Source organism: Phacochoerus africanus, chromosome 8 (genome assembly GCF_016906955.1).
Source record: "Phacochoerus africanus isolate WHEZ1 chromosome 8, ROS_Pafr_v1, whole genome shotgun sequence".
In the NCBI taxonomy this organism is placed as follows: Eukaryota; Metazoa; Chordata; class Mammalia; order Artiodactyla; family Suidae; genus Phacochoerus; species Phacochoerus africanus.
Genome location: NC_062551.1, coordinates 13,770,168 through 13,785,079, shown reverse-complemented (window position 1 = coordinate 13,785,079; position 14,912 = coordinate 13,770,168). Strand labels below are relative to the sequence as shown.

At 49.3% G+C, this 14,912-nt stretch overlaps 1 protein-coding gene across 1 annotated transcript in view; it reads left to right on the top strand.

Annotated features, from left to right (window-relative positions):
• HYDIN (HYDIN axonemal central pair apparatus protein) overlaps nt 1-14,912 on the top strand; it is a 367,185-nt gene that overhangs the window by 324,824 nt on the left and 27,449 nt on the right. Inside the window, exons 66-75 of the mRNA XM_047789543.1 lie at nt 517-735; nt 2,634-2,794; nt 5,057-5,154; nt 6,535-6,742; nt 7,951-8,163; nt 8,633-8,771; nt 10,073-10,238; nt 12,598-12,745; nt 13,452-13,659; nt 14,065-14,286. Of these exons, the coding sequence (XP_047645499.1) occupies nt 517-735; nt 2,634-2,794; nt 5,057-5,154; nt 6,535-6,742; nt 7,951-8,163; nt 8,633-8,771; nt 10,073-10,238; nt 12,598-12,745; nt 13,452-13,659; nt 14,065-14,286 (1,782 nt within the window). The remainder of the gene's footprint in view (nt 1-516; nt 736-2,633; nt 2,795-5,056; nt 5,155-6,534; nt 6,743-7,950; nt 8,164-8,632; nt 8,772-10,072; nt 10,239-12,597; nt 12,746-13,451; nt 13,660-14,064; nt 14,287-14,912) is intronic.

Here is a 14,912-nt window from a genome sequence, read left to right as displayed (position 1 = left end):
TTTAATCTTTTTAATGTTTGCCCTTTTTCTTAGTTGAGAAATTGCTTTTTATCTTTATTTTTTTCTACTTTTTGTATTATAGTTGATTGGCGTGAGCTTCTTATAGTCCCTCTACATACACCCATGCGCACACACTCAGGCATACACCCACGCGTACACACACACACACACACACATGCACGCACACACGCACGCGCACCTGGAGAAATAGCACACTTTCCTCTCCTTTCCCTTTCCAGAGAAGGGAGGGTTTTTTTTTATCTCTTAGAAGCATGAAAGGACTGTATATATAGGACAATGTATAGTGTATATTTAGATATTTAGTGTTGTGTGCTTTTACGTACGCTGAATCCCAGTTGATTTTATCCTTCAAATCAAATTGGATTTCCCACTTATCTGGACCACTTCCGCACGTTTTGCCAAGACTTTTGGCTCTACCCCTAGAATGTCAGCATCAGGCATCGTGAGTCCTCCAGATTGAATTCCCCAAAGCACTAACACGAGGCTCTTCCCCAGATAGGCCACCTCCACCCTGGCTGCGCCAAGGACATAGTGGGGACCATCAAGTCAGACGTGCCCATCACCCTGAAGAAGATGGGGATCAAGTGCAAGCTCTCCAAGATCACCTTTCAGGTCCCCGCAGACCAGGTCCCCGACTGGGACGACCGCATGCGCACGGTCAAGTGGGTGGACGTGCTCAGAAACATGCCTGGGACTTTCACCACAAAGCGAAAAGTGAGTAGGGACACCAAGGCCCGGTGTGGCCAGGACCGCCGTTCTCTGAACAGACACTGCTCTCCAACTCGGTGTTTCATCCTTTCCTTCTCTCGTGGGAAAAGAAAACGGTCCCCATTCACCTGAGCTGGATTTCCACAGTGGCCGGCTGCCTGCCATCCTCACTGCACGTGCCACCCAAACCGCACACGTGATTGGCAGGGCTTTCATTTAAGTCTTGAAATCTAGTTCCTGGCTGAGCACGTCCTCCCCGCTTTTTCTTTTTCAGAAACATCACACTAGCTTCCCTTTTCCCTCAGTGTCCAGAATGAGGTTAGTCAGTCTCTGGTTCACGACAGAATCTCCTCTTTGGTCCATGCATGCTTGTCTTTTAATTTTTCCTTGGTTGGTTTCTTTCTAAGAATCGAATAAACAGAGATGAAGGCACACCCAACGCAGGAAGTCAAACAAGGATGACCTGCTGTTTTCAGCCCCAACCCCTCAACCAGAGCCGGGCGCTCTCCCGAATCTTGTTTGCTCATTCCCTTCATTTTTTTTCTCTATGTCGAACTTGTGCATCTGAAAAGGCATGTTGTTTAGTTGTCCTTTGTAACTTCCCTTTGCTAAAGGCTATTGCGCGTGGTCATCCGTATTGTTGCATGTGGTTGTAGTGCACCCCTGTCACTGCTATTTAAATCTCCATCGCTACCTACCCATTCTTCTTTTGAACATTATTTGGGGTTTGCTACTATGGACACTATTTCCATGAGCATGGTGTTCGTTTGCCAGACTTTATATTCCTAAACTGGGTCATAGGAAGTGGAATTGCTGAGTTTTAGGAATCATGGGCTCTTCAGCTTTCCAAGGTGATGCCCAGTGTTTCCAGAGTGGCTTTCTGCTGCTTGGTGGAAGCAGAAGTATAAACAGATGGAGCCCACTTTGGAAGACACTTGTGTGTTATTTGGCAAAATATGAGGCTTCATTATTTTGGGATGAGTTCTTTGTTCCTATATTTGTCTGCCAATTGTCCTCACTATTACTTATCGCTTCTGTTTTGGCTTTCTCAAATGTATTTTCTCCTGGTTATCTCCATGCTGTTTTATTCTGATGGTTCTTGGCCCTTTACTCTCTCATATAATTTGGGAATCCATCTACCAAGTGCTGTGAAAACCCTGATGGAAGTTTAATCGGAATTGGATTGTATCTATAAATCAGTTTAGGAAAAATTGACAATTTCATAATATCAATTTGTCCTTTCCATGAGCAAGGTATATCTCTCTCTTTATTTAGGTCTTTTTAAAGATTTTTTTTTTTTACTACCATTCAGTTTCTTTGATAGTAATAAGATTCTTCAGGTTGTAGACTTGGTTTTGGATCCATTTTTATATTAAGGTGTTTTTCTAGAAATTTGCCTTTCAACCAAGTTTTCACATGAACCCTCATAAAATTATTCATAATATCTTATTATCATCTGTTTAATTACCTGTAGGATGGATGGGCTGTCTCCCTTTTCACTTATGATTGGTTATTTGTACCTTCTCAGCCAGGCCCACCACAGGTCTTCTAAATCTTTTCACATAAACAACTTTTAGTTTTGCTGGTCCTCTCTGTTTTAGATTTGTTTTCTGTTTCATGAGTTTCTATTCCTATCTTTCTGATTTCCTTATTCTAACTTCTTTGGAGCATATCTGACCCCACAGTTGCTGCCTGCTCCATCCTGATGCTCTCAGTAATTTCTTGTTATTCAATTTCCCCCTTTCATATGTATGAGTCATTTTAGGTTTGCCTTCATTTGCTCTAGAGCTTGAGTTTGTGAGTTGGTGCTCATTTGCAGAGTGGAATGAACTGCCTCAGCTCCCCATGATTCCTGTGAGGCAGCTGGGTCTGCGTCCCTGAGGACACAGTGGCCTTTGTTCCAGGTGATAGAGACAGATCCGGAGCCTGCCCACTCAGTACTAGAGGAGAACTACCGAGAGCTGCAGCTGCAGATCAGTGCCAACGTGAATTTCGCCTCATACCAGTGCCACGTGAGCGACGTACACTTTAAGGAAACACTGGTTTACCAGACCCGAGTGTTCGAGTGAGTCATCAAAAGCCTCCCGACCCTCTTGGGGAAGTTCTTTCATCCCATCATTCCCTCACTCCTTCATCAAACATTTATTCAGTGTCCACGACAGCAAGGCCCAGGCATCACATGGGTGCACCCTAGGGTCTTCGTGGGCTCACTGAAACATTCCGACCCACAAAACTACAGCGGTTCCCTCTGGGCCTCAAAATATACATCTAGAAATACAGAGTACCAGGAGGGTGGCATGAGTGGGAACAGGCCTGTCAACCATCCACATCACCACCTGGGGACCATTCTTGCCCCCACCCCCAGCCCCACCGCCCAGGTGACAGCTCAGATAGTGTCCACGCTCATGGGCACTGGGGCCCCTCTTAGCTTGGAAGCCCCTTGACCAACAGAAGCCAACATTTCTCGTAACCGCTCCATGGCTATTGCTTCTAAGACCCCTGCAGGAGACATGCCCAGTTACAAGAGCCCCTGATCTCAGAGAACCCCAGTGCTAGGGCTTCCCTCCGGGTACTCATGAGTGCTCCCCCCCCCCAGTCTCCAAGCAAGTGAGCAATCAGTTACAAAGTTGTCTAATAATATAGCTGACCTTTCTCTTGTCAGGCACATTGATGGTGGCAGCACAGTGTTCTGGGTATGCGGGGGGCGTCCCTAAAACAGACCAAGACATGGCGAGAGAGGGAGTGTCTGGAAAGGCTGCCCAAAGTGGTGCCCCAGCTGAACGCTGGGAGACACAGAGGAGCTGGCCTGGTGAAGAAGTGAGAAAATGGACCTTCAGGCCAAAAGAGCAACATACACAGAGACAGATAAAGAGAGAAGGCCTGTGACTGTTCTTTGAGAATTACAAACACAAAAACAGAAACCACTGACGTATCTACTTTGTAAAAAATCAGTAATTGACTTGCTCAACTCATTTTGCATTTGTGGCCCTTAACGTGTCCTCTCAAATTGTCATAGACCCAGAAGATAGAAGGCAGGAGGTGGGATCTTCTGCCGATGGCCGTTTCGCCTACAGCAGGGGTCAACCCGTGGCCCTGGACTCAATGGCCATGGACTAAACCCAGCCAGAGGCTTATTTTTGTCGAGCATGTTGGCACAGAGCCAGGCCATTCGTTTCCGCATCGTCTGTGGCTATTTCTGCATTTACCAGCGGGGGGAGTCGTGGCTGCAGAGGCCTCTGGTGCCCAAAGCCAAAAAAACTTACTACCCCACTCTTACAAAAAAAAGTTTGTTGGCCCCTGACCCACATCAAATATGCTTTTGACCAAAAGTGTTCTATGCCACTGAGATTCCTCCCCTTTATACAAGTTTTCTTTAGGATAAGGACCAGCACTCATAAATCCACACAACTCCTAAAGTCACACAAGCCCCTGAGGTCAAAGGCACTTGCCTTCAGGCATAGCTGCATGGTCTTCCTGGACTGGATGATGGCTCCTTTAGAACTAACCCCAACTCTCAACTCCCACTTCTCCCCTAAACCCAGACACCTCCGCTCATTCAGAATTTCAGGCAGGTGTACGTCTCAGCCAGCGAAGTCATCTCAAGCGGGGGTCCCGTGGTTTCTGACCACGAGGACACTGTTTGTGGCGAAAGGTGATTCAGGAAGGGAGAGCTTTGGCATTTGCACCCAAGAGAGGTACTGTCTCGTGAAACAGGCTTTATTTCCTCTCTCGGGACTTTTTTGGGATGACGGTGGTGCAGGCTTGAAAGCTCCCTGCACCGGGTGCCGGTGGTAAGCAAGATGGTTTAAGGGCTAAGCATTTGGATTCTTTTTTTTTTTTTTTGGTCTTTTTGCTATTTCTTGGACCGCTCCCGCGGCATATGGAGATTCCCAGGCTAGGGGTCCAATCGGAGCTGTAGCCACCGGCCTCCGCCAGAGCCACAGCAACGCGGGATCCGAGCCGCGTCTGCAACCTACACCACAGCTCACGGCAACGCCGGATCGTTAACCCACTGAGCAAGGGCAGGGATTGAACCCGCAACCTCATGGTTCCTAGTCGGATTCGTCAACCACTGCGCCACGACGGGAACTCCTGGATTCTTTTACTTTTAATAGCTATGTGTATATTTTATGTATTTTAGGAGGAAATATAAAATAATACATCGAATGTGTGTCTTCAGGTTAACTTGCTTAAAACCTGCCTTTGAAGAAAGATTTAAGAAACAACATGACCTGACTTTTAAAAGTTAATAGTACAGGCAATGTGCCGACAGGACCAAAACCATCTGCAGCACATTCCTCACATCTGTCCCCTGAACTCTTTGCAGGTTTGAACTGATTAATTCGGGAAGCGTGCAGCTGGAGTTCAACTGGATCTTCGAAGACACAGCAAAGGCTGTCAGCTTTGCAATGCCGGATAACCAAGGTAAATGCATTGACAGGTAACACCCAGGGCTTGAACTGGTCCCCAAGTTAGTAGAAGGGCCTTGTTCCTGGTGAAGCAAGCACTGCTCCAGCAGCCCCCTAAGGAGCAAAGGAGAAGCAGAGCAGAGGCCTCCTGGCATCTACAGGGCCACATGGGCCTGAGAAGCTCGAGAGCTGAACTCTGCCTTCCTGGAGCCCGGACCCTGGACTCACAAGGCCAGTACCCCCTCCACAGATCCCTAGGAATCTTTCCTTTTAGATCTTAACCTTTAGGAAATTACAGATCTGGAGAAACCGGTAAAAGCTATGAACTGTCTTTCTAGGAAAGTACATACCCACACCCAGTGTGCAATTAATACATGTGAAGCACTTTTCTTTTTTTTTTTTTTGGTAGCTCCACTATTTTTTTATTTTTTATTTTTTAGCTTTTTTTTTTTAAGGCCTGCACCCTCGGCCCATGGAAGTTCCCAGGCTAAGGGTCGAACTGGAGCTGTAGCTGCCGGCCTGCGCCACAGCCACAGCAACACGGGATGCAAGCTACATCTGCAACCTACACCACAGCTCACGGCAACGCTGGATCCTTAACCCACCGAGCAAGGCCAGGGATCGAACCGGCAACCTCATGGTTACTAGTCAGATTCGTTTCTGCTGCACCACAACCAGAACGCCTACATTTTTTAATTAATTAACTTTTTATTATGGTTGATTTACAATGTTCTGTACAGCAAAATGAAGACCCAGTTATACATATGTATACATGCTTTTTCTCATACTATCATCCGTGAAGTTCCATCACAAGTGACTGGATGTAGTTCCCTATGCTGTACAGCAGGACCTCATGGCTTATCTAACAGTATCTTTTTATTTTTTTGGCTGCACCCGTCACATGTGGATTTTCCTGGGCCGGGGATTGCACACACACTGCGGTTGTGAACTGCGCCACAGCTGTAGCAACACCAGATCCTTAACCCACTATGCCACAAGAGAACTTGAAGCACTTTTAAAAGGGCCCACACGTGGTGGGCAAATGTCCATGACTACGCATTCAATTTGGACATTCCCAGATCTTGCAAATGAGCCCTTTATCCATGCCCCTCCCCCAGATGGTGAACCCCCACTTTAAAGCAACAATTCTCCAGAACTTATGTTCCACACCCAATGCCCTTAAGGCAGATGACCCACAGACATTGATCTGACCCACCCCCTTGAGCCAAAAGGAAACAGACTTGATGCAATCACTGGAAGTGTTTTTCCTGAGCCTCCTGTGAGGGAGGAGCCAATTCCTTACCCCTAGGGCCCAAAGCCGAGTGAACCCACTAGAAGAGGTGAGCCCACAGACCCCACAGGGGCTGCCCCCCACCCACCCTCTCTCTGCCCCCAGGCTTCTCCCAAAAAGACCAGCTCAGCCAAGGCACACTGCACACGGCCAGCACCCTGGACAGCGCCGTGGACCGCTGGACCGACACTTCCCTGCCCCCCTTCTCTGTGGAGCCCAGCTCTGGCATCGTGCCCAGCGGGAAGGCTCAGAGGCTCAAAGTGAAATTCTCCCCACTGGAGGCTGGAGACTTCGAGGGCAATCTTTTCTGCCAGTAAGGAAATGAGCTCCCAGCCCAAAGCACTGCAGTTCCCAACCCATCTTCTTCCCACCACAGCCACCGTTCTTTGCAGCCCGAGGCCCCTCCACAGCCCCAGCTGCCGCGTTTCCCTTTGGAAAAGCCTTGTGAGAATGAGCAAGAGTCAATCTTCTGTATTTCTCATCTTCCCTCTGTAGACCCTGCCTCCTGCCCTCCGCCCCCTTCCCTGCCACATGCAGGATTTCACTGGGCAACAGAGTGGTGGGCAGCCAGGTGGTCCCAGTTCCAGGGCAAGCCTTCTTTCAGCTTTTCTGAGACTCAGTTTCCTGCTCTGGAAAATGCAAATACCAGTACCCACCTTATAGAGTTACTGTGAAGCTGAATGAGCTAATTTGAGGGAAGAGCTCAGAGCAGTGCCTGGCACACGATGAGTACCATAAACATTGGGGGCTGGTGGCAGTGGAGGTGTGGACCTGTTACATAGTGATCGAGGCACAGATGGGGCCCAGATCCAGTGAGAGGAGAGTCAGCCCCATAACGTCTGGCAGTGAAAGTCCTTGATAGGGCGCCCACTCCCCAGAGAGCTCCATGGAGAGCACCCCTCTTGGGGGAAGTCTCTGATCCATGGCCTAGGGTGGCCAAGACCTATGTGGCCCACGAGTGTCTCCCAGACACCCTGCAGTGATACTGCAGGGGCCTCACCCACCCCTGGGCCATCTCAGCTTGGCGCTGAGGCTCAAGATCTTCTCACAGCTAGTTTACGTTCTCCAAGGAGCTTGGGGAGTTTTTTAAGACTGCCCAGGTCCTATTTTGTACCCCGCTCCAGGGAGCCCAAAGGAAAGACTCTGTGCTCACTTTATAGCAGCGAGACTTTCTCACCATTGACAAAGGAAGTGGCTAGAGTCCACAGTAAGGTACACAGAGGACCCAGAATCCAGGCCCCTCACACTCAGGGCATCCATGCATCCATCGCTCCATGACCGATGAATCAGTGAACACCCACTCTGTATCATGAACTCTGCCAAGCACTGAGGTTATGCTGTTAACCCGGGCAGACCCAGCCTCTGCTGTCATAGAACTCACATTCTGGTGGATATATGTTCATTTTCAACCATGAAAGCAAACATACGTGTGTGTGTGTGTGTGTGTGTGTGTGTGTGTGTGTGTGTGTATATATATTATTCAGAAGTTAAACATAGACAAAAATAACCTTATCCTCTCAGGATTCCTAACCTGCCACCTGGAGAGCAAGGCCCAGTCCTGTCAGTGAAAGGGCAGAGCTCCCTGCCCTTCTGCCATTTTGACCTGAAAGACTCAGACTACCTCAGCGGTCATCGGCGAAACCCAGATCTCCGTGGGCCTGGTGGTGGGGCTCTGGCCCCAAACACCCGGGTGATCGAGTTCTCCAGCGTGGGCATAGGAGGGAAGAATCTCCGGTGAGTTTCTTAGGTTCTCACTGGTTGGATTATGTCAGGAAGTCCTTCTAAAACTCAGAGGGACAATTCCAAGAAGCCATTGAGACTGACCCTAGAAGCACACTGGGTGTCCTGGGGTCCAGCTTTGGAGAACTGCTACAGCAAGGAAGCTGGATTCTGTCCCCTTCGTTTTGACACTGGGGAAAAATTTGAAAGACCCAACAATACAATCCCTGACCACTGCCTTGACCCCAGAGGATCACGGGGACAGAAGGGCGCTTGGCACCGTCATTACTCAGAAGTCCAGAACTCAAGCCACCCTTGGGACCCCCAGGTGAGGTGATGCTGCTTGCATTTCTGCAGTCAGAAAGTGCCCAGAACAGGTCTGCTTCCCACACAGGGGACTGTGCTGGGGTGGGTCCGAAGAGAGTTTGTCTTACTCCTCAAGCCCTCTCTCATGCTCTGCTCTCACCTCTTCCTGCTCGGCCAGGACGTTTACAATACTGAACCCGACCAGTAGCACCTACTCCTTCTGCTGGATCTCTGAGGAAATGGAAAGTCTCCAGAACCCTCCAGCCTTCATGTGCCTGACAGAGAAGGGCCTCGTCCTCCCTGAAAAGAAAGCTGAGGTGTGTGTGTGAATGGGGACACTTGGGCCGGGGATGGAGTCATCCTGTCCCCCTCTGCACAGCAAGCATGCTGTGGCTCACGGGTTGAGTTAGGGCGAACAGCCGAAGTGGGAGCCCATCAACAAGCATTTCTTGAGTGGCTACTGCATACGTTCAGCAATTCTCATGAACAAGACAGACCTGAGCTCTCTTGGTTGGCCATGGAGAAACGGAGAGCCCTAGTATTTGAAGTTTTAAAAATTGAGGTTATTAAAGCAAGGAAAGGAGAGCTGGACACCTGTGCCTGGGGACTCTGGGATTCATGCCATACCATGAAGTCAAGAGCGCATGTGTCCAGGGGACCGACAGCAGTGAAAGGACACGGGTGCGTTTTGACCTGGTCAGGCCAAAGGGCAAAACCAAAGGGCAGAGTCATGTCCTATGGTTGAGTCCTAGTGTCCACACAGTGATTTAAAGCAGAGAGTCAGACCTAGACAAGTATGAACCTATCGGCCAAAACAGATGTGTGGGCCCTGTGTCCTATAAGTTCCCCAGAGAATCTCGGAGGCAGAAATAAATCCGTAAAACAGACATTACGCATTCAGATAGCGTCAGGAGGATCATCCACATGAATGAGGCAGGCCAGAGGGACAGAGATAGAGAGTGCAGGGCACCGGGCTAGCTGGCCACAGTGCTTCTCTGGAGAATCACCACACAGACCAGTGAGCCCAGGGTTGCTAGATCTCCCACACTTTACAGGAAAAGCCAAAATCCCAGATTTCTATCTGAATCTTCCAATTTTATATGGCACCCAAAGGCATGGCATGCATATAGCAGCCTAGCCAGCAAAGCCTGTGGGTGGGATTCACCCCCTTAGACATTCTTGGTGGGCAGGGCAGACATTGATGCTGCTGTACAGCTTCCAGGACCTTACACAGAGGGTAGAGAGAGTCCCCATTGTGGCACAGCAGAAACAAGTCCAACCAGGATCCATGAGGACTCGGGTTCAATCCCTGGCCTTGCTCAGTGGGTTAAGGATCCGGCATTGCCTTCAGCTGTGGTGTAGGTCGCAGATACAGCTCACATCTGGTATGGCTGTGGCTGTGGTATAGGCAGGTAGCTCTAGCTCCGATTTGACCCCTAGCCTGAGAACCTCCATGTGCCACGGGTGCTGCCCTAAAAAGACCAAAAAAAAAAAAAAAAAGGAGGCTATGACCTGGTCACAGCAGCCAGCGTAGCCCAGTGCTGATGAGCCTCTAAGGGCACGTGGGGTTGGCAGACAGAAGAGCCTCTAACTGCTCTGCTCCCAACCATCCCCTCAGATTGTCTTCCAGTTCACACCTTGCCACCTGCACCTCTCGGAAGCATTCTGGACGTTCTTAATCCCTGAGCACAACATCTCAGTCCCCTTCCTGCTGGTGGGCAAAGCCACTGACCCTCTCATCAGTCTGGACAAGTCACATCTCAACTTCAGTTGTATTCTCATTGGTAAGGCTGCCCTGTTGGTTTGTATTTAGAGTTGGCATGACCGGGCATCGGGGAGGGGGGACGGGCAGGAGTGGGGACAACCCAGCAAGGAGCTCTAGGAGCAGACTTGGGTGGGAAACTCTTCCTGGTGCCATCCAGAGGCATGTCAGATGGCCTCTATCACCGTTCACAAGGCCACAAGATATTTCACCTCTCAATCTAATTTCCATCAAGTGTCTTCCAAACGCACACACGAATAACCCAAGGAAACGTAGGAGGCTTGTTACAAGCTTGGAAGATGCCTTTGGGGCCTGAACTATGTTTATTTCCAGAAACCCATGTCAGCCCCATCCTACTTGAGTGTGCCCTCAGATTATGGGCTGTATCTGTGTGCTCCTTGGTCTGTGCCACAGTGGTCACATTTCTCTGCGGTCCTTTCACACATTTATCTAGTGCAACAGAGCTTAAAGCGTGTGAGCCAGACACTCTTCCATGAGCTGGGCGTGCAATGGGCAAAGCCCACATCCCCACTTTCATGCTGGTTACAGTCTAGTGACAGGTAGTGGACCCCCAAAAAGCAAAATAGATAGCATGTCAGATGTTGAGACATGTTCCAGAGAAGAATAAAGCAGGGCAGGGGAGCAAGGCAGCCCAGCAGATGGTGGGAAGGTGATATTTGAGCAGGGATTTGAAGGAAGTGGAGGAAGTGATTTCAGGCCCCTTATAACACTGTGACTCCATCACATGGGTGTGGGGTGGGGGTGTGTGGGTGTGTAAAATACAACTAAAGCGGTGTTCTTTATATGTCAACCAATGTGGCATTGTATAAGGAAAAAAATTAATAATTACCCCCCAATTCTATCTCACTCTTTCCATCAAAGGAAACCAGTGTTAACAGTTTGACGTACATTATTTCCATATATTTCTCATAGTGACACCTATAGGTAGATGGGAGGAGATTAGGATGTCTCGTAAGGTTTTAAATAAATGAACAATGTAGCATAAAAATAACAGCAGGACAAACAGTTCAGTCTAGGCTGCAGTGATGTTGTTTTTCTGTATAGTCTTTACATCAGCAGATTAAAGAACAGCCAGGTGATCATACATCATGAAGAGCCATTGCTAAAATTCAGCAGACATTCACATTCTAATAGTAAAATAGGAATAGAGGAAAAACCTTAAAAGAGTAACCGAAAGCAAGAGGCCGATATTATCAGCTCATGAACCACTGAAGTCACTTCAGTTAAAGTCAGGAATTAGGCAAGGATGCTCATTATTGCTGTTCTTATTGGGCACTTACCTAGTGATCTTAGCAAATACTATAAAACAAGAAGATTAAATAATTGGTGTAAACAGTGGGAAAACAGAGAGAAAACTTGTCTCCTTACGCTGTTGCTGATGACTTCACACATAGATAACCTCACGAGACTCTAGAGAAATGCACAACAGACTATAAGAGTCAAGAAGATAATTCAGCAGGTGGCTGGATGCCAAACACGTCCTGTGGAAAAATCAGTGATTTTTCTCTTTTAGCAATAAGCGCCTAGAAACAGAACCGAAAGATTCCATTCCATATTGATAAAACCTATAGAATAGATAAAGATCAATGCAACAAGACAAGCGCAGGACATATATGAAGAAAACTGTAAAATCTTGTTAAAATGTCCCCAAACGAGATCTGGAAATTTGTCAATTCTCCCAAAATTGTGCACATTTAATCAAGCTCTAATTAAAAATCCCAGCTAGCGTCACCCGATGAAATATAGCATGTGCCATTAGACTGGAATTGCAGGTAACAGTGAATAGTTTTTTAGTGTAAGTATGTCCCATGGAAAAATTGGGATGTGCTTATACTAGGAAATTTTTTGCTAACTCTGGTAACCTTAGTCCCACAAGGACTGGGGTGAGGGGAAAAATGGATGAAACGATTCTAAAGTTTATGGAGATAAATAAACGCCCTACAGTCGTCAAGGAAAGTACGAAAAAGCAGACCCGTGGGAGGAAGGGTATCCATCAGGGCCCTGTCAGGACACGCGAAGAGGCCGATGCGAAGATTCTGTTCAGAGCTCCGGGCAGAGCACAGGGGCCCCCAGCCCCACGGACAAGGCAGGAGGGCACGGGGCCTGAAGAAGAAGGAGACTCTCCTGGCAGAGCAGCCCCCTCAAAGTAGCAGCGGTTGATGGATTAAAAGTTCTGGAAGGAAGAGGTGGAGTCCCTTTGGGAGGAAGGAAGAGAGGAAGCCAGAGGCTGAGGCCCCGGGAGAGGCGGGAGAGGCGAGCAAAGAAGCCGCCTCCCCTGGCCTGCAGAGGAGCATCCGCTGCGTGCAGTGCCTCAGGAGCAGGCCCGCGGCTTCCCCTGAGGGTCTGTGTCTCCTCCTCAGGCAGGGAAGCCCGGGAGACGGTGAAAATCATCAACAAGGAGGAGCAGGGATTCCACTTCGCCTTCCAGGACAACTCCCGCTTCTCTGAAGGCTTCAGCAACAGCTTGGTCGTGTGTCCCATGGAAGGCTGGCTCCCACCACAGTCCAGGTAAACAGAAAGGCCCAGGTAAGCCCCCAGGACTGCCCTCGCCCACGGGACGGGGTCCCAGGCCTGCCCACCAGGAGTGCCACCTCCCCCGAGAGTGCGCGTCTGCAAAGTCCCTCCCAACTCTAAACTCGAGGTGTGACATCTCATCTCTGTCCTAACTCTTCCCCGTTGTTCATTTCCCTGATGACCGTGGAGCATTGAAAATGTTAAGCTCTTGTTCTTGGTATTTTCCCATGTTTATGTTTTCCCTGCTCTCCACTGCGTTTGTGAATCCATAAAGCAGTGGCCCAACTTACCTGGCAGATCTTCACCATTCATCATGAGCCGGCGTTGTGATGCCTTTTTGTTTTTTTTTTTTTTTTTGCTTTTGCTTTTTAGGGCTGCACCCACGGCACATGGAGGTTCCCAGGCTAGGAGTCTAATCAGAGCTACAGCTGCCAGCCTACGCCACAGCCACGCAGGATCCAAGCAGCATCTGAGACCTTCACCACAGCTCACGGCAATGCCGGATCCTTAACCCACTGAGAGAGGCCAGGGATTGAACCCACAACCTCATGGTTCCTAGTCGGATTCGTTTCCACTGTGCCACGATGGGAACTCCGCCTTTTCCTCATAGTGTTTCTGCTAATCCACTCAGCTCGCCTTCTTCGGCAGGTTTTACCGGGTCTCCCTAGTCATCTAATCTGCTGTCTTCTTCCCCAACCAGGTTCCCGATTGATATTTTCTTCACACCAAAGCAGGAGGGAGATGTGAACTTCAATCTGATCTGCAATGTGAAGAAGAAAGCCCACCCTCTGACCTTAAATGTCAAGGCTGAGGGCTACTCTGTGAAGGTGGAGGTCAAATGCAAGGACAGGGTGGGCGCCGTCACTCTCTTGACCCCCAACCAGACCACCACCATCAACTTCTATGAGGTAAAGTGGGAGAAGGCCTCGCACGCTCGGTTTGCACACTGGCTGGGGGAGGCCGAGCCCATAACCAAGCCGGGGAGGCCAGGAGAACCAAGGAGAGCCGCTCCCTATGCAGAACGTGTATCGTCGTGATGTGGCTGCTTTTCTTTTCACAGGGTGATTTTGCTTTTCACGGGGTGGAGAGGTGGTGGGGGGAGGAGAGGATGCTTGTATTAAACACACAGGAAGGATGTTTTGCTAAGAACTGAATGGCTCCCAGCACTTTGGCTGCCCTTGCTGGACTCTCTGATGACATTAAACGAATGACCCTCAACTCACCCACATCATCTGCCAAAGGGTCTTTTCCCCAACATGTGACAGGCCCTGACCCCATTGGCTCAACAGACAGCTCTGTTCTCTGCCTCTCAGGTGGAGCTGAATGAATGTGTCCAGTGTGAATTCAGCTTTATCAACACTGGGAAGTTCAAGTTCAGCTTCCAGGCAGAGCTGTCCGGCCCCCTGTCCCTGCGGCAGTACTTGGACTTCTCGCCCATTGACGGCAGCGTGGATGTGGGGCAGAGCGCACATGCCTCCTTGTCCTTCCAGCCGTTTAAGAAATGCGTCTTGCAGGGCCTGGAACTCAAAATCAAGGTGAGACCGTTTAACCTTGTCCAACACCCAGCACACTCAGGCATTCTGTCCTGAGACCTGTGTGTATGGCCACCTCCGCTGCAAGGAAGGGCTGGAAGTCAAGTATGTTTCCCAGGCATGTGGGCAGCCAGCCAGCGTCCTGCGGCCACAGGAGCCCTGAGAAGCGGGGCTGGCTGGGAGCCTGCTGTCTCTGCACAGCCCTCTGCTTCAAGCTGATCGTTCCTGCAGGAGGGAAGCCAGAGCCAGTGTGGGGTCGAGTTGCAGAATAGGCCTCCTTGCTTTTCCTAAATAAACTTCTATTAATCAGAATCTCTGAAGTTCCCTTTGCGGCTCAGTGGAAATGAGCCTGACTGGTATCCATGAGGACATGAGTTCCATCCCTGGCCTCGCTCAGTGGGTTAGGGATCCAGCGTTGCCAAGAGCTGTAGTGTAGGTTGCAGACATGGCTCAGATCTGCCATTGCTGTGACTGTGGCGTAGGCCGGCGGCTACAGCTCCAATTGGATGATTGATTGGACCCCTAGCTTGGGCCCTAAAAAGCAAAAAAAAAAAAAAAAAAAAAAAAAAAAAAACGGATTCTGCAGAGAGCGCCCTGGGACCTGAATTTTTTTTTGAAAGCTGACTGCT